At 43.7% G+C, this 19,084-nt stretch overlaps 1 protein-coding gene across 3 annotated transcripts in view; it reads left to right on the forward strand.

Annotated features, from left to right (window-relative positions):
- LOC147892556 (putative beta-1,3-galactosyltransferase 2) overlaps positions 1–18,805 on the forward strand; it is a 35,132-nt gene extending 16,327 nt beyond the window's left edge. Inside the window, exons 9-12 of one of the 3 annotated variants that reach the window (XM_087387537.1) lie at positions 17,512–17,637; positions 17,912–18,021; positions 18,127–18,277; positions 18,318–18,805. In XM_087387537.1, the coding sequence (XP_087243663.1) occupies positions 17,512–17,637; positions 17,912–18,021; positions 18,127–18,277; positions 18,318–18,324 (394 nt within the window). In that variant the 3' untranslated portion in view covers positions 18,325–18,805. Of the gene's footprint in view, positions 1–17,511; positions 17,642–17,911; positions 18,022–18,126 lie in introns of those variants that run through there. The other 2 variants (XM_087387538.1, XM_087387539.1) reach the window with 2 other exon arrangements.
- Positions 18,806–19,084: the final 279 nt, after the last annotated feature.

Here is a 19,084-nt window from a genome sequence, read left to right on the forward strand (position 1 = left end):
TCTTTTTAGAATTGACCATGGCCCACAATATCGAGGTGATAACTTAGCACACTCTCCTGCAGTCAAAGACTTAGAGATTGAAGGAACTCTGAGAAAAACTTTTTCCCCTTCCTTAAATTCTCTAGTGGATCGGTTTTCATCCGCATACACCTTAGCTCTATCCATAGCTTAGCGGATGTTAGCTCTCGCAAGTGCTAGCATCTCCCGCATCTGAACCACAAAGTTCGCGGCACTAGGCACTTTCTGAGGTACTCCAACTATAGTTGGATTCGCTGGCCTATAACCTAGTTCAGTTCAAACGGACTGAACCCTGTAGAGGAATGTTTTCTATCATTGTAGGCAAACTCGAACAATGGCAACCACTTGTCCCATGTATGTTGCCTCAATGACACATATGCTCTAAGCATATCCTCTAAAATTTGGTTGATTCTTTCCGTCTGACCATCCGTTTCTGGATGATCCCCACTACTCATTCTCAACTCAGTCCTTAGTGTCTCAAATACTACAGTCCAAAAATGACCGGTAAATTTGACATCTCTGTCTGACACTATGGATCTGGGTAATCCATGCAGACGAAATATATGTCTAATAAACAAATCCGCCACTTGCGGGGCACTAACAGACTCTCTAGTTGGAATGAAGTGAGCCATCTTGGTAAGACGATCAACCACCACAAGGATAGAATCATATCCACCTTGTGTCGTAGGCAGCCCTACAATAAAGTCCATGGAAATGCTCTCCCACTTACTTAGTGGTATCTCCAAGGGCTGTAAAAGGCCAGGTGGCTTCACCCGTTCTGCCTTACTTACCTGACACGAAAAACAACGTGTCACATATTCATGAATATGCTTTTTCATCTTTGGCCAAAAGAAATCTCGCTTCACGAGATCATATGTCTTCTCGACTCTTGGATGTCCCGCACATGGGCTATCATGGCACTGTCGAATGACTCTCTGCCTGAGATCATTCTGACTAGGTACTACTACCTTGCCATTTCTTTTCAGCATACCATCCCTTATGGCATATCTTGCATAAGTTTGGCCTTTTCTGGATGCCAGGTCATCCTTTTCGTTTTCCCCAGCCTTAGGTCATAGACTTTGGACAAACTCGTCCACCTTTTGAGTTTCTCTAATCTCGGCCATTAGAGCACTCTCTAACACCATGAAACTCATGTTATGCATAATGCGTGACAACGCATCAGCAACTTTATTATCTTTTCCTCTTCGGTATCGAATCGTCAAATTAAACTCCTGCATGAGTTCTGCCCACCTAGCTTGGCGGCCTCTCAAGTCAGGTTGTTTACAAAAATGTTTCAGAGTATCATGATCAACATCCACATAAAACTCTGATCCATACAAATAATGTCACCATGTTTTCAAAGCATGGACAACAGCATACAACTTCAATTCATGAGTTGGCTAATTACTTTGAGAGGGAGAAAGCTTCTTGCTTTCAAAGGCTACTGGCCTTCCCTCTTCGAGGAGAACTGATCCTACGGCGATGCCACTTGCATCGGTTTCAAGGAACAACGGTTTCTGGGGATCAACTATTTTTAACACTGGTCCTGTGACCACAGCTTGTTTTATGGTGTTAAAACTTTCTTGTTGATTCTGTCCCCATATAAAAGGTACTTTATCTGAGGTCAGATCAGTGAATGGCGATACTATTTCGAAATATCCTTTGATATGCCTTCGATAAAATTGAACAAATCCCAAGAATGATCGCAAAAGCGGTCAGACTCTGAGGGATTGGCCAAGTCAGTATCGCAGCCACTTTCTTTGGATCCATTTCTAACCCCTCTGGAGTAATTATGAATCCTAAGTATTCAAGTCTAACCATACACAGTATAGTTTTCTTCTTATTTACATAAAGACTGGCTTTCCTCAAAGTACTAAACACTATTCTTAAGTGTTTGTGATGCTCAGTAATACTTTTACTGAATACCAGAATATTGTCAATAAAATGTACTACAAACTTTCCGATATATGGACGTAGTAAATCGTTCATAAGCATGACGAATATAGCAGGAGCATTGGTAAGTCCAAAGGGCATTACCAAAAACTCATAATGACCAAACCTGCTTCTAAAAGCGGTTTTATGCACATCCTCGGCTCTAATACGGATCTGATGGTAGCTACACTTAAGATCTATCTTACTGAAAATTACGGCTCCATGCAATGCATCTAGCAAATCATCGATCTGAGCCATCGGATACCTGTGCTTAATAGTGATATTATTCAGTGCTCTGTAATCTATACAGAGGCGAAAAGTATCATCTTTCTTCCTCTTTAATATCACTGGCGAAGCAAAAGGTGAAAAACTGGATTGAATCTGCCCAAGCTTGAGGTATTCTTCCAGTTGTCTTCGCACCTCAGCTTCCTCTGTAAATAATCTATAGGGAGGTCTATTTACAGGTTGTGCCCCCGAGATAAGCTCAATTTTATGTTGAACGTTCCGCTCTGGAGGTAACCCATAAGGTAACTCATCCCTAAAACAATCAGAGAACTTCTCCGATATCTCTTTAGCCAACTCGATCATTTTCCCATCTTGGGTAGCCTCAGTGCTAGCCGATGCATCATCAATCGACTCTACCGATGCTATACACAGACACAGAAACTCTTTCGGAGTCTTCCGAATTTCCATGGCTGAAATCAATGGTTCTCGAGGTAAATCCTTCTCACCTCGCAAAACATATTCTACTCCGTTCATCTTGAACTGGTAAATATGCTTTTTCCAATCAATGGCTGGATTTTTCCAAAAATGCCAAGCCATGCCTAGGGCTATATCTGCGTGAGCAAGCCTGGTCAACTCAAAGTCCAGCTTCTCAACATAGTCCTGAATTCAAAGTTCTAATTGGGTAACCCTTTGGTCCCATACTTCAGTTGAACTTCCGTCCGCCATCCTGACCGTATAAGCATAGTCAGACGGACTAGTTTTCAGCTTGAGCCTCTTAATAAGCTTCGAGTTAATTACATTGTGCATTGTCGCTAAGTCAAACAACACAATCACATCATGATTGGCTACTTGCCCTTTCATTTTAATCAACTCGGGCTCATCGAAAACCGTATACCTCGTTGCTGCGGGCTTTGAAAGGATGTTATCAGGTGCACCGCTTACTAACTTAGTAACAGACACACTTAACAACACAGGTACTAACCTCTGAGAAGGTCCCGCCAATTGCATCTGCATATGTTCTGCATTGGGACTCTCCTGCATTTCCGTGTTGCATTCAGATATTATCATATTGGCTGTGCGACGGTCTTTGTTCAGTGGACAATCTTTCCACTGATGTCGCTGAAGGCAACCAAAGCACAATCCTTCTTTTCTAGCTTTTTCTTTTTGCTCAGGGGTCAACGAGGACTTTGACCAAGCCCGGGCTGCCATTGGAGTTACTTTTCTTTTCACTCCAACGGTGGTACTTGTCTTTGCTGGTCCCTCAACCGGCGTCACCTGCTTGGTTTGGCCACTTGGCTGCGAGACACTTGTCTTTGAAGTCCATTTCCTCTGAAATCCCCCTTTTCTCGAGTACTCATGCTGAGTCCCTGCCTGCACAAATCCACTAGATCTGCCTCTGGCATCCTCATAGTTCAGGGCTATTGCAATAGATTTATCTAATGTAGTCACATATTTACCCCGAACTTCCATTTTAATCTTGTCGTTCAGTCCATAGATATAGTCTTTTAACTGAACCGACATAGGGAGAGGGTCTGTTATTTTAATAACACATTCCCTGAACTTGTCAGTGTACTGCCACCGACAAATTCCTCTGGCGAAGGTTTCTATAAGCATCCCAAGCTCGGGACTCTTCGTCAGGTGGAAGAAAGTGTTTCTTAAATTCAGCTTTAAACCCTTCCATCTGTTGCTTTATCTTTCTGTTGCTTTATCCACCATCTATCCGCTGCCTCAATAAACAGGTGAGTGGTCTCGCGGATTTTCTTTAGATCAGATCTGATTTCACAAATGGCGAAGGCTTCTTCCCACTTGTGTAACCAAACCTCGATCACATCAGAACTGCGCTCGGTCATCCGACCAGCGTACTTCTCCGGTCTATAGTTGGCAATATTAGGTATCTTGACCTTCGCACGTTCTGATGAGTGTATACTGGGCTCTGGCTCTGCTGGAGCTTTGCCCTTTTCATTTCTAGATGGTCTAGCCGACAAGGCTTACACCATCTCCCTAATTTCATTTTGACCAGCATTCACTTGAAGCTGTTGGTTCATGATCTGTTGTAAAGCATCTTCTAATACAGAAATCCTACCCACCAAAGTAGGCGTTGTGTGATGGGACACTTCTTGCGTAGATCGCGCTCTAGATTCACTAGGATTTACCCTGGAATCTTGTCCCTCTGCCTCCATTGTTTCAAAAGGGAAAATAGTTTTTTTTTTTTTTCACTTCAGATTCCCCTTTGCTGTACAGGAATAAATCAACTGCAAACTCTGATGTACAGGAATAAATCGACTGCAAATTGAAAATTAGAAATTTGTATAGAAGAAATAAAATAATCCCTGGAGTCTTCACGTAGCGCAGATATCCCGCTTTCCTTATGAGCAACGATGCTACGAGTCATGTAGCGGCTGAGTCAATCCAAAATAGGAGCAGGGTTCCCGTAAGCAAGACGGACGTTCCTTTCTCTATCCTTACTGTTTCGTCGAAGTACAGGCCATATAATATCACAGGTAGGTCCTCGCTATTGGCCACCTCTTCAGAATAGTCACGACGCGATACCAGCGTGACTACGAAGTTGCGCCATCACCACGAACTCTTGCGCTGAAACGTGCCTTCAGAAGAGAAAGCTTCGTCGATGAAGCCACTGATACGCTTGACACCGCCGCCTCGCTCACGGGCTATTCGCGTCGAAGGGCCTCCCCGTTCACGAGCCACTGTTAAGCCCACGAATAGTCACCTAACACACACGTCGCTCGCCTTCCTTCTCGTCGGTAGAGTGTAGTGCAACGGGATATTCCAACAGAGCGCAGGGAAGAGAAATCGATGGGGCAGGAGTCCATCCTCTGGAAACCCGTCGGCATGAGAGTACCTAATTATTACGAGCTCATATTCTGCACAAATGTTTTCAAGCGGGTGCTCCGAATGATACGCTCCCACAGCGTAATCTTGCGTTGAAGCCTTGCTTCTAGTTCCCTGTCGAACCTGAAGCTCTGATACCAACTGTTACGTACAATTTCTAATCTCTCTTATCTCGTTTCGTCAATCACGGGTAAGACGAATCACAGGCGCTGGCATCACAAATTTCCTCCCAGCCTTTCTCATGGATAGCATACACACAAAAGATACGTAACTTTTCATTCCTCATGCCTATCCACAAGCCCACAGTTCCCTAGATGGTTCCCCCTGCCACATGTCATCATTTTAGGCCTTTAGCTTGGTACACCATTTACCCCTCTCTTGGGGCACAATTAAAACATTTGCCCCTTGGCATTATTACACATTTAGGTGCACCTAGGCCTTAGCACTTAGAACCACCTAGTCGATGCCAATACACCCTCACCTAGGACCTTGGCAGTTACTTCCCTTGACCATTTAATTTACGCACATAACATATTACAAAAGTCGGTCATCTAAGAGAAAATCCCCACCGATCTTTCCAAGGTCATGCTATCTCGGCTAGAGCGTAACACCCAATGGGTAAGGCGCCGGTCTACAGAACCGGAGATTCTAGAAGAATCTGCAGCGGTTGCTGGTCCGTGGCTACAGTGAGGCGCGCGCAGATGAAAAGACTCCCATAACTAGGGGCGGCTGCGCAGAAGGAGGTATTTACTACAGGTCATTCCGCACGTGACGATGGCTGGCGTGATTTTTTTTTTTTTTTTTGAGATGCAGATGGGTGCACGCAGACCAAAAGAACCTCGAGTCCTGAGGCGACTTCGCGGCTAACCGAGGAGCTGCGCAAGAAGAGCCGTAGACTGTGGAGGGCTCTGGAGTCTGCTGCGCACACGAGACGGTGACCCTCTAAAAGCTTCGTGATCTTTTTCTTTTTCTTTTTTTCTTTCCGTGGGCTTTCTTTTTGAATCCACACGAGGAAGCTTCAAACTTTCTTTTCTTCACAAGAGCGTGACCCAAGCTCTGATACCACTGAAACCAGAAAGTAATTATCTTCACACAAATTCACCACTTAATCAATTGGAGTAAGAGAACACAATCACACCATGAAAACGACAGCAGAATGGGTACAATCTCCCCCCCCTAGATGAGTGGCTCACGCTTCCTCATCTAGAGTATTTATGATTTTTCATAAAAGCACCAAGGAGCCAAAATTATCCCTCTCATTCAAAAATGAGGGATTTGCTTTACATAGCCATCTTAGGGCCCAAAATGATTTATGTTCTCAACAAAATAAATTGCTCAAACTTGCAATAATTAAACAAATACAAAATTGGCCCATGGCCATATATAATGCACTGTGCGACACCTCGATCGGTACCCTTGCACTAACTCCAATCCTCGCTGTGAGTTCCATCACTTGTACTCAAGCCGCCAATTACATTAGTTATTAACAATCAATTGAACGAATCACTGAATTAACCGATCCCAACATAACGGCGCTCAAAGCATAATAATCAAGCACAACACCAATAACACTAGCGACATCAGTATTAACATGGAATCACCCACAATACCGATCATCTAGCATGGCAAAACACAAGCTAGTCAGGCGTCCCCATCTAACCACACAAAGTATCCACTAGGACCCCTGCCGCGTCCGGTGCGCTCCTATGGAGTACTTTGCCATAGTCACACTCGACTACAAATAATAATGTCCAAAACAAGATATATCATAAATATAATTTCCGTAACATTGCGTCCTGTCGTTGCTCATCTAACCTCTCCAAAGCAAATAATCTAGCAGCGCATGTCTCTGTTTCATCCAAGTTATGTTCCACAGCTATTCTCAAGGTTGGCAATTCTAGTTCGATTGGTAAGATTGCCTCTGTTCCATACACCAAATGAAAGGGGGTGAAACCTGTAGCTACTTTGTGAGTAACCCGGTATGCGCATAAGGCTGTGGGCAACTATTTCTCCCATTCACCTCTGCTCTTTTCAATTACTTTAGCAATGATATCACACAATAAACCATTAGTCTTTTCCACATGGCCCTGGCATTGAGGGTAATAGGCTGAAGAAAATCTATGTTTTACTGACAACCGAGACAGCATCATTTGCAAGACATCTGCTCTAAATGCTGGGCCATGATCTGTTGCTATTTCCAGAGGGCAACCAAAGTGTGACACACCACTCCTGGATGTCTTTATGCATAGTGGGCCACCAATACCCTGCTGTCAACTTTTCTGGCAGTACTTTCGTGTGCAAAGTGACCCCCACGTACATCCTCATGGCAAGCTTCCATCACCCGCTGTGCTTCTGCAGTCCCAATCACCCTCCGCAAGATCATATTCTTGCCCATCTTATGTAAAGTATTCCCCAATAGTGTGTAGGGCCTGGATTTCACCAACAACCTCTTTTGCTCCTGTTTTGACATATCTTCAGGGAACACCCCTTCCTGCAAATAGTGATACCATCCTGTAAATTCTCGAGCCCTGTTTCCAAGAATAAGGCACCCACCATACGCTTAAGACAATGCATCAGCCCGTGCATTTTGCTGCCTAGTTATATGCAGGAATGACCTCACGTTTAAGCCCTTACACAACTGCTCTGCTTCTTTCTGCAAGGGTTTAAGTGCTCCATTTCGTACCTGCCACACCCCTTGCATCTGAGAAATTACTAACAGAGAATCTCCACATATAGTTAACCCTCATATTTCCTTTTCTTTGCTGTACTTAAAACCATAAATCAGGGCTGCATACTCAGCCTCGTTATTAGAGTTCACACAGCAAATTTCCTTTTCTTCTGCAGCAATTTCCTGTACTCTTTTGAAAAGCCCCATCAAAGTACAAAGTATATGCTAGTTCCATCACTCCCTGTGTTTGCTGTGTAGACTGTGTTTCACATTGTTTTCTTCCTTCCTCTTTGACCTGAATTTCCGTTTCCTCTGCCATCTCTTTTCCTGTAAGCAGATCCGCCAGGGTGGCACGTGTAGAGTGCTCTGTCATGAAGGTAAATTGAAATTCCTGCAACTCAGCCAGCCACTTTACAAACTTCCCAGAAGGATTGGGCTTCTTCGCAAGATAGGGCATGATCACTCAATCGGCCAGAAAAATAAAAGGCTTGGACAGCAGATATGACCTGAACTTACGTACTGCATACATCATTGCCAGCCCTTATTTTTCTACCTCCGAATATTTCCCCTCCACATCCATTAGACGGGGGCTCGCATAATAATCCAACCATTTGGGAAGGGTTCAAAGCTGAATTCAAGAAACACTTTCTCCCACCTGATGAAGAATCCCGAGCTTGGGATGCTTATAGAAATCTTCGTCATAGGAGTTTGTCAGTGGCAGAGTACACTGACAAATTCAGGGAATGTGTTATGAAAATAACAGACCCTCTCCCTATGTCGGTTCAGTTAAAAGACTATATCTATGGACTGAACGACAAGATCAAAATGGAAGTTCGGGCTAAGTATGTGACTACATTAGATGAATCTATAGCAGTAGCCCTGAACTATGAGGATGCCAGAGGCAGGTCTGGTGGATTTGTGCAGGCAGGGACTCAGTATGAGCACCCGAGGAAAGGGGGATTTCAGAGGAAATGGGTTTCAAAGACAAGTGTCTCGCAGCCAAGTGGCCAAACCAAGCAGGTGAAGCCGGTTGAGGGACCAGCAAAAACAAGCACCACCGTTGGGGTGAAAAGGAAAATAACTCCAATGGCAGCCCGGGCTTGGTCAAAGTCCTCGTTGACCCCTGAACAAAAAGAGAAAGCTAGAAAAGAAGGATTGTGCTTCGGCTGCCTTCAGCGACATCAGTGGAAGGATTGTCCACTGAATAAAGACCGTCGCACGACTAATATGATAATATCTGAATGCGACGTAGAAATGCAGGAGAGTCCCAGTGCGGAACATATGCAGATGCAACTGGCGGGACCTTCTCAGAGGTTAGTACCTTGTTTGTTATGTGTATCTGTTGCTAAGTTAGTGACGAGTGCACCTGATAACATCCTATCTAAGCCCGCAGCAACGGGGTATACAGCCTTCAACGATACGGAGTTAATCAAGATGAAAGGGCAAGTGGCCAGTCATGATGTCATTGTGTTGTTTGACTCCGCGTCAACTCACAATGTGATTAACTCCAAGCTCGTGAAGAGGCTGAAATTAAAGACAAGTCCATCTGACTATGCGTATACAGTCAGGATGGCAGATGGAAGTTCAACTGAAGTATGGGACCAAAGGGTTACCCAGTTGGAGCTTCGAATTCAGGACTATGCTGAGAAGCTTGATTTTGAAATGACCAAGCTTGCTCATGCAGATATAGCCCTGGGAATGGCGTGGCATTCTAGGAAGAATCCAACCATTGATTGGAAAAAGCACGTATATCAATTCAAGATGAATGATGTGCTTTATGTCTTGCGAGGTGAAAAAGATATACCTCAGGGACCGTTGGTTTCCGTGATGGAAATCAGAAAGGCTCAAGTAGAGTTTTTGTACCTTTGCACCGCATCGGTAGAGTCGGTGAATGATTCTTCGACTAGCACTGATGTTACGCAAAGTGATGAGATGGCCAAGCTGGCTAATCTTATAACAGAGGAGTTCTCTGAATGTTTTAGGGATGAACTACCTTATGGGTTACCTCCAGAGCGGAAAGTTCAGCATAAGATTGAACTGATCCCGGGGGCAGAACCTGTAAATAGACCTCCCTATAGAATGAGTTTTACTGAAGAAGCGGAGGTGCGTAGGCAACTGGAAGAATACCTCAAGTTGGGGCAGATTCAACCAAGTTTCTCACCTTTTGCTTCACCAGTGATATTAAAGAGAAAAAAGGATGATACGTTTCGCCTCTGTATAGATTACAGAGCATTGAATAATATCACTGTTAAGCACAGGTATCCGATGGCTCGGATTGATGATTTGCTAGATGCATTACATGGAGCCGTGATTTTCAGCAAGATAGATCTTAAGTGCGGCTATCATCAGATCCGGATTAGAGCCGAGGATGTGCATAAAACCGCTTTTAGAAGCAGGTTTGGTCATTATGAGTTTTTGGTAATGCCCTTCGGACTTACCAATGCTCCAGCGACCTTCGTCATGCTTATGAATGATTTGCTACGTCCGTATGTCGGAAAGTTCGTAGTACATTTCATTGACGATATCTTGATATTCAGTAAAAGTGTTACTGAGCATTGTGAACACTTAAGGATAGTGTTCAGTACTTTGAGGAAAGCCAGTCTTTACGTGAATAAAAAGAAAACTATACTGTGTATGGTTAGGCTTGAGTACTTAGGGTTCATAATTACTCCACAGGGAGAAATGGATCCGAATAAAGTGGCTGCGATACTAACTTGGCCAATCCCTCAGAGTCTGACCGCGCTGCGATCATTCTTGGGATTTGTCCAGTTTTATAGAAGGCATATCAAAGGATATTCCGAAATAGTATCGCCATTGACTAATCTGACCTCAGATAAAGTACCTTTTATTTGGGGACAGAATCAACAAGAAAGTTTTAACACCATAAAACAAGCTGTGGTCTCAGGACCGGTGTTAAAAATAGTTGATCCCCAGAAACCGTTGTTCCTAGAAACCGATGCAAGTGGCATTGCGGTAGGAGCAGTCCTCCTTCAAGAGGGAAGGCCAGTAGCCTTTGAAAGCAAGAAGCTTTCTCCCTCTCAAAGGAATTGGCCAACTCATGAATTGGAGTTGTATGCTGTTATCCATGCTTTGAAAACATGGAGGCATTATCTGTATGGTTCAGAGTTTTATGTGGATGTGGATCATGATACTTTGAAACATTTGTGTAAACAACCTGACTTGAGGGGCCGCCAAGCTAGGTGGGCAGAGCTCATGCAGGAATTTAATCTAACGATTCGGTACCGAAGAGGAAAAGATAATAAGGTAGCTGATGCGTTGTCTCGCATTATGCACAACCTGAGTTTCACGGTATTAGAGAGTGCTCTAATGACCGAGATCAGAGAAACTCAAAAAGTGGACGAGTTTCTCCAGAGCTTATGGCCTAAGGCTCATGTGTTAAAACCCGGGGAAAGTGAAAAGGATGACCTGGCATCCAGAAAAGGCCAAACTTATGCAAGATATACCATAAGGGATGGTATGCTAGTTAGAAATGGCAAGGTTGTAGTACCTAGTCAGAATGATCTCAGGCAGAGAGTCATTCGACAATGCCATGATAGCCCATGTGCGGGACATCCAGGAGTCGAGAAGACATATGATCTCGTGAAGCGAGATTTCTTTTGGCCAAAGATGAAAAAGCATATTCATGAATATGTGACACGGTGTTTCTCGTGTCAGGTAAGTAAGGCCAAGCGGGTGAAGCCACCCGGACTTTTACAGCCCTTGGAAATACCACTAAGCAAGTGGGAGAGCATTTCCATGGATTTTATTGTAGGACTACCTGCAACGCAAGGAGGGTATAACTCTATCCTTGTGGTGGTTGATCGTCTAACCAAGATGGCTCACTTCATTCCGACTAGAGAGTCTATTAGTGCCCCGCAAGTAGCGGAGTTGTTTATTAGACATATATTTCGTCTGCATGGATTGCCTAGATCCATAGTGTCAGACAGAGATGTCAGGTTTACCGGTCACTTTTGGACAGCGGTATTTGAGACACTAAGGACTGAGTTGGGAATGAGTAGTGGGGATCATCCTGAGACGGATGGTCAGACGGAGAGAGTCAACCAGACTTTAGAGGATATGCTGAGGGCATATGTGTCATCGAGGCAACATACAGGGGACAAGTGGTTACCATTGTTGGAGTTTGCCTACAATGATAGGAAACATTCATCTACTGGGTTCAGTCCGTTTGAGCTGAACTATGGTTATAGACCAGCCAATCCAACTGTAGTTGGAGTACCTCAGAAAGTGCCTAGTGCCGCGAACTTTGTAGTTCAGATGCGGGAGATGCTAGCACTTGCGAGAGCGAACATCCGCCAGGCTATGGATAGAGCCAAGGTGTATGCGGATGAAAATCGGTCTATAAGAGTATTTGAAGAAGGAGAAAAAGTTTTTCTCAGAATTCCTTCGCACTCGAAGTCGTTGACTTCAGGAGAGTGTGCTAAGTTATCACCTCGATACTGTGGGCCGTGGTTAATTCTAAAGAGAATAGGCAGTGTAGCCTATAAATTAGAATTGCCACCGGGGTGTAAGGTGCACCCGGTTTTTCATGTTTCGCGCTTAAAGAAATTTTTGCATACAGGTGACTCACTAATCGAAGGTGTGGTTTTTTTTCAGGAGATAGAGGATATTGCGAGGCGCAAACCAACAAAGATCCTGGACCGAGGAACAATGCAAATACGAAATCGGAAGATACCCACGGTGTTGGTTGCATGGCATGGTCAGCCTCTATCGGAAGCTACCTGGGAATCCGTGTACCAGTTACGGAGAGCATTCCCAGATTTCATCATCGAGGACGCTGATGCTTGAAGAGGGAAGGAATGTTATGCTCTAGCCGAGATAGCATGACCTTGGATAGATCGGTGGGCATTTTCTCTTAGATGACCAACTTTTGTAATAATTAATGTGCGTAATTAAATGGTCAAGAGAAGTAACTGCCAAGGTCCTAGGTGAGGGCGTAATGGCATTGACCAGGTAGTTCTAATAGGGCTAGGGCCTAGGTGCATCTAAATGTGAAAATTGCCAAGGGGCAATTGGTTTTAAAGGAACTCCAAGAGAGGGGTGGAAAAAGGATGCATCTAAGTAAGGGCCTAAAATGTAGACATGTGGCCAGGAACTATCTAGGGAGTTGTGGGTCTCAAGGATAAGCATGAAGAAAATAACGTAGTGATGTTTGGGAATTACGTATCAAGTCCTTGAGAGTTGGCTGGGAGGAAAAAAAGATTGCCATCGCCCGTGAGTGAAAGAGTTAGTGCGCAGGTTCAGTATTAGTCAGGAGCTGCAGAGCAATGAAAGAGAAATAGCGTAACAAAGAGGAGCTGCCCTCTTGGCAAATTTGCGAATAAAGCCCTTGTAGAAGGAAGCAAGGCCTGAAAATCCTCTCAACTGGGTGAGGTTTTGTGGCTGTGGCCAATCTTTAATGCATTTCACCTTTGCGGGATTCACCCGAATGCCATGTCTACTCACAATGTGCCCCAGGTACTCAACCTCCTTTGCCACAAAAGTGCATTTGCTGGCTTTTGAATAAAGCTGATGTATCCTCAGAATTTCCAGTACCTGTTTCACATGCTTAATGTGCTCTTGCCTATCCTTTCTTTAAATGAGGATATCATCAAAGAAATCCAGCACACATCCAAAAAAAGTGGCTGCAATATCTTGTTAATCAGTGCATACAAGCCCTGTTCTATGCAGAAGGCCATATTGTGCTCATCTCCTTCTTTCACCCTGATTTGATGGTAGCCAGACTCCAAATCTATCTTCATGCAAAACTGAGCAGCCTTGAGTTCATCCAATAGGTCACCAATCTTGGGGATTGGAAGCTTGCTCTTGATAGTGGCCTTGTTGAGATCCCTGTAATCAATGCACATGTGGTACTATCCATCTTTAATTCTTCACCAGAAGCACTTGCTATCAGAGATGAAGTTCATCTCAAGCAATTCCCGCACTTGTACTACCACTTCCTCTCGCTCAACTTTAGAAAGACGGTATGGGGCTTTGTTTATGGGCTTACTGCCATACTCCAGAACAATGGCATGATCACACATTACTGTTGGGAGGCAATTGGGATGGTATATCAGCAAATACATCAGCAAAATTAGAGAGCAATTTATGCATATCCAAGTCATCCACATGGGGAATGATTCCCTTCTGAGCTATATACACGTTCAGGGCATAGATGGCATTCCCGTTCTTGAGCTCTTTGGCCAATTGTGTTGCTGAAATGACCTGCATTTTTGGGGGGGTCATACCTTGCAATACCACTTGTTTACCCCTGTGTGCAAAGCGAAGGGTCTGGGCATTCAAGTCCATGCTGAATTCTCCTAGAGATTTCATCTACTTGCAGCCCAAGACAACATCAATCGGACCCATCTCCAGTGCAAAAAGATCTCCAGCAAAATCTTAGTCATTAGAGAGCCTGATTGTCGCCTCCTGGCAACTAGTCTACTGATCATATGCTGTCCATTGACCACTTCCACTCTCAGACCGTGGTCTATCTCTGTAGCAATCAGCCCCACCTTCTGCAAGGCCTTAGTGCTCCTGTTGTCCACAAGCATGTGAACAATTAGGCTCTTGATGTCACTCTTTAATCTGATAGTCTCAGCACTCTTGGCACCCATCAATGCATGAGGGGAGATAGCATATAGTGCTGGTTGAGCATCCCAATAAATCTCCTCCTCAGCCAAGGAGCATTTCCATCCGCATCATCCCTTGCATGGAATGACACGGCAATATGATACCCCACAAAATAATCTGTAGGCATACGGTGTCGTCTACCACGGGATGTCTAGTGCAAATATTTGTAAAGAGGCTCTAAAGAAATGGTGGACACCTATGCATGTGAAAGATGGTGAGTTTCTTGACCTTAAGAATTGGTTGCCCTTCATCTCCGGAGTGCTGACAGAAACTCAGTACGAAGACTTTGTATAAATGGATGCTCAAGTATGTGTGGGGGTGTGGATTTCTATGTGTGAGAGCATATTTTTATACTATGGTCTACCCCCACTGTTGGGCGATGATGACGTCAGTGGGAATATCATAGTAGCTAGTCCCTTTTATGCGTGGAGTTTATGGTTTTCAATCTTATGAGTGACTATCGTGAGATTGAAACTGCACTATGTTGTGTTTTTAGAGGATGAGTTTGGGAATCTTCCTGGATTCATCTAGGTATATGGTGGGATATAAGGGTTTCCCAATGGGGGGGATTATTCCTGGATCAAAAGGATAGTGGATTTGTCAAACCTGTTGATTCCACTATATACAATCAGGCTGTCGGATGCCTTATTTATCTTTACAATACCCATCCATATATTCGGTTTAGTGTTATCCCAATTGAGTAGGTATATATGCACAACCCAAAGACTCAACGTTGTTGGTGTGATGTAAAGTGTGTGTTCAGATATTTACAAGTACTCGGTCTCTTTGTCTGTTCTGTGACTTTGACTTGCATGCTTTTAGTGATTCATATTGGGCTAGGGATTATGATACTAGACACTCCACCAGTGGAAATTGCTTCTTTATTGGTTCTTGGATGAGCAAGAAACAATCCACTTTTGGCAACATCATCTTGGCTGAGTATCGGGAAGCCTTCACAAATCACAACTATAGTACAATGTGTAAGGCTCAAGAGATTGATGGTAATCTTCATGGTGGTTTACGACCATCTACCCCAATCTCACGGACAGTCACCGTGCTATTGGAATCCTGTGTTTTGTGCACACTCGAAACATTTGAGATACATTATCATTATGTTTGAGTCACTCCACTATCTCCATCTCTCACACAAGTTGCATAGATGATGAAAGAGCCCTCTAGGGTAGCCTCTGTTGTCTAACCCATCTCAGTCTAGCCATACTTTTGAGCCGAAATGAGGCATGCTATAATCTGAATTGAAGCATCTGTGCAGTGCTCTTACTTCAAACTCTACCAAAGTACCAATATGATATCATAGATAATGGGTGAGAGCGTGATTACATGTAGCCTCTCGAAGTTGATCCACTCATCCGCGGTGAGATCAACTGCAAAAAGTGCCTACATATAATGCTGGTCTAACTAGCGAGACAAATAGGAGAAGTGGGCTCTACCACAAGAGTGGATGACTAGTTGTAAAGCTAGATCTCATGTGAGAGAGAGAGAAAGAGAGAGAGAGAGAGAGAGAGAGAGAGAGAGAGAGAGATTTTATTATTCTAGAAGATCAAAATATGATATATGGTCTAATAAACTTACGCGGTTGTCGAATAGAGTGTGTATTTACTCTCATGTCGCATAGCGTGTGCAAGATAAAATTGTGCCAAAATGTGTGTATGTTTCCCTCAAAGGCCTCATGCTTGCTCCCATGTTATATTTGGGGCCACTTCATCTTAGGCACAAGATGTTTCTATTAAAAGGCATCATAGCTACCACAAAACGCCGTTTTGGCATCTGGAACATTTGGAACGGTGTTATGAAAAGTAGGGAAAACCGAAATGGCCTCGGAACGTTCCCCACCCTGCGCAGGACCTAGAAACTCGTCCTCAATCCAACCAGAATAATGCGCAAGCGCCTCGATCCTCCCAACCACCCTCGAGCACGTGGGCTACAACTTGACTCATCCATAGGCCCGTATCTAACATAGGCCCGTATCTAACATAGGCATCCCATACAACCTTAGCCTGTCCAGAGGACCTTTGATACACCACCTATGATCCGCCATGTAGATGGCCAAGGTCCCGACCAAGGTCCAAGCCCCATCCATCAGTTGAGGAGCGCTCAATTGAACTGTCACAATAGCATTGGCCCCCCCTCTATATAGAAGGAAACCTCCCTATAAATAGCATGGCGCTATGAATAGCTCCCTCCATATAAAGTGAGCACTATATATGAAGCAATCTCGGCTAAAAATAGCCATCTAGCCCTTTGCTATCCCTTGGCCCATGTTTGCCCCCTTTTTTTTTCCTTGCTCTTTGGAAATTTAAAATGGGTATTTTAGAGTTCAAAGCTGTAAAATGTTAGTTTCTTTCATTTTCTAGCATATTTTTATTTCATATGACATGGCGTTCGGTTCCCGTTCCCTCTTCCTTGAACGTTCCCATTATGACACTGAACTTTCGGAATATTCCTGTTCCCTGGTAACTATGAAAGGCATACTCGGGGATGTAGAATTCATGCTTTGTAAGAACCTAGTTGTGAGGGATGGCTCGTAGGGTGCAGCAAGGCTGCAAGCTTCCACAGGCCATCTAGCACATGGCTATGTTTGTTCATGATCTGTTGAAGAGAACCATCAGTGCATATTATTGATACTCAACCACCCCAATTTTTTTCATGAGCACATGCTATTGATACTCAGCCACCCTAATCCGTACACAGTACACAGTCACTAGTGCATGATCCCTCTATTTGCAAGTCCCTCTTCATACTGTATATGAGCTGAGAGATAAGTGTGTATATGTGTACATATGGGTGACTTTTCTATGAAACTGATCTTCAAAAGGGCAGGTTGATGTGCTCACATCTTACACTCCGCTCACGCCCATCCATGGCACAGTCAATCAACCTAGTACGGATGATAACTACGATGCTCACCTTATTAGTGGGAGATTGAACAACTCCTCTATGCTTCATCTCTGAGCCCATGCTTTTGCATTTAAGGCAGGAAATACACTCCTGAACCACATTTGTTGCAGATGCGATCTAAGGTTTGCAAGTTCTTGCTGTAGTGAAAAATATATATTCTTGCATGTCGAGTAGACTCACATTACATTTGTAGAAGGGCTGCTGAGCTTGATATTTTAAAAAATCTAGAAAATGTATATTCTCTCATTTTTCTTCTGTCGTCTGTCTTATAGGGGAGTTAGGTATCATGAACCTGAGTATTGGAAATTTGGTGATGAAGGCAATAAATATTTCAGGCATGCAACTGGTCAATTATACGCTATCTCCAAAGATTTGGCAACATACATATATAAAAATGAGTAAGTTTCTGCAGAGTTAGTCTATCAGATTTGAAATTGGAATACATGTGCTTTCAGGCATGGAAGGATAAGGTATGTGGGTATTTGGTTGTCCGTAAGGGAAGGCCTATGCACTGAATAAGCTCCTTTCGTGGGTCAACAGGATGTAGGTCTGTTAGTAAAGATGCAGTATTAGTCTAGTAACTTTGAAGCAAGTACAGAAATGACTCATGCATGATGCCTATTTTACTGTGTGCATATGAATGTTTACATAAAATGGTTTATCGCTTTACAGGAAGATACTACACAAATTTGCCAATGAGGATGTATCTTTGGGCTCGTGGTTTATTGGCCTTGATGTTGAGCACATAGATGATAGGAGGCTGTGCTGTGGGACTCCCCCAGGTCGATAACTTACCTTTCTGGCTGGTTTTTTATGGACTTGATAAATCTCTGATGAACTTGTCACCATGGTCCTTAGATTGTTAATTTGAGCATGCTATCTTGCAGACTGTGAGTGGAAAGCGCAAATGGGCAATGCATGTGCTGCATCATTTGATTGGACTTGTAGTGGCATCTGCCGATCTGTTGAAAGAATAAAAGGCGTCCATGAGCGATGTAGTGAGGGAGAAGGTGCCGTATGGAATGTCACTTTGACGTAGTGAGTGAGAAGGTGCCATATGGAATATCAGTTTGTAAAGTAATTGAGTTTGAGGCCAAAGGCCATCTTCTCCGGTCTCCTCTTTGTGCTCCGTATCTCCTTCAAGCTTACTGGGCCTTTCTTATGAGTTATAAAGGCACCAGTTACCAATTTTGTGATTGATTCAACGTTGAAACAGCCATGTAACACTATTTCTGTATCTGCAATGTCAGTGACTCGTTAGCATCTAAGTGAGAAGGTTTTATAGTGACAAAGTATTTTGACAGCAGCTGCAATGTCTGTGCTGTGCTGCTGTAGAGTTGGGATCTTGTAATCGGAATCTTCTTAATGGCAGTCTGCCTGGGTAACCAAAGAATGGAAAATTTCCTCCCAGTTTTAACGAGGATTGTTCTGCAGCAGTTGTGCTCAAAGTTAATGAGAACGAAAAAGCTCGTTTCAATGAGGTACTTTTATTACAGACATCGGAGTCTATTCCTTTAATTAGGTGCTGAGCTTATGCTCCAATTTAAGAGAAATGAATTTGATTGTCACTGGCATTTAAGTTGCTGAAGGCTATATTGTAATTCCAGTTTGCATACACGTTGAGCACGTACTATGACTGTTGAATGTATTTTAATACAGTGTGGAACATGCTACGTTGAGCTTTAATGCACACCTTTGCGACCTGGTACATTGAATTCCTCCAGATTCCTTGACATGCGCAGATGAGGAGCAATGGCATGCCGGTTTAGGCCTGTAGTACAATACTTTTGTTAGTGGATTTACACTGAGATCCTGGTAGGGCTTAGGACAGTTTTGTTTTTCATA

The sequence above is a fragment of the Dipteris shenzhenensis genome, chromosome 16 (genome assembly GCF_047967505.1).
Source record: "Dipteris shenzhenensis isolate YYH24624 ecotype China chromosome 16, Dip_SZ_1.0, whole genome shotgun sequence".
Lineage (NCBI taxonomy): Eukaryota > Viridiplantae > Streptophyta > Polypodiopsida > Gleicheniales > Dipteridaceae > Dipteris > Dipteris shenzhenensis.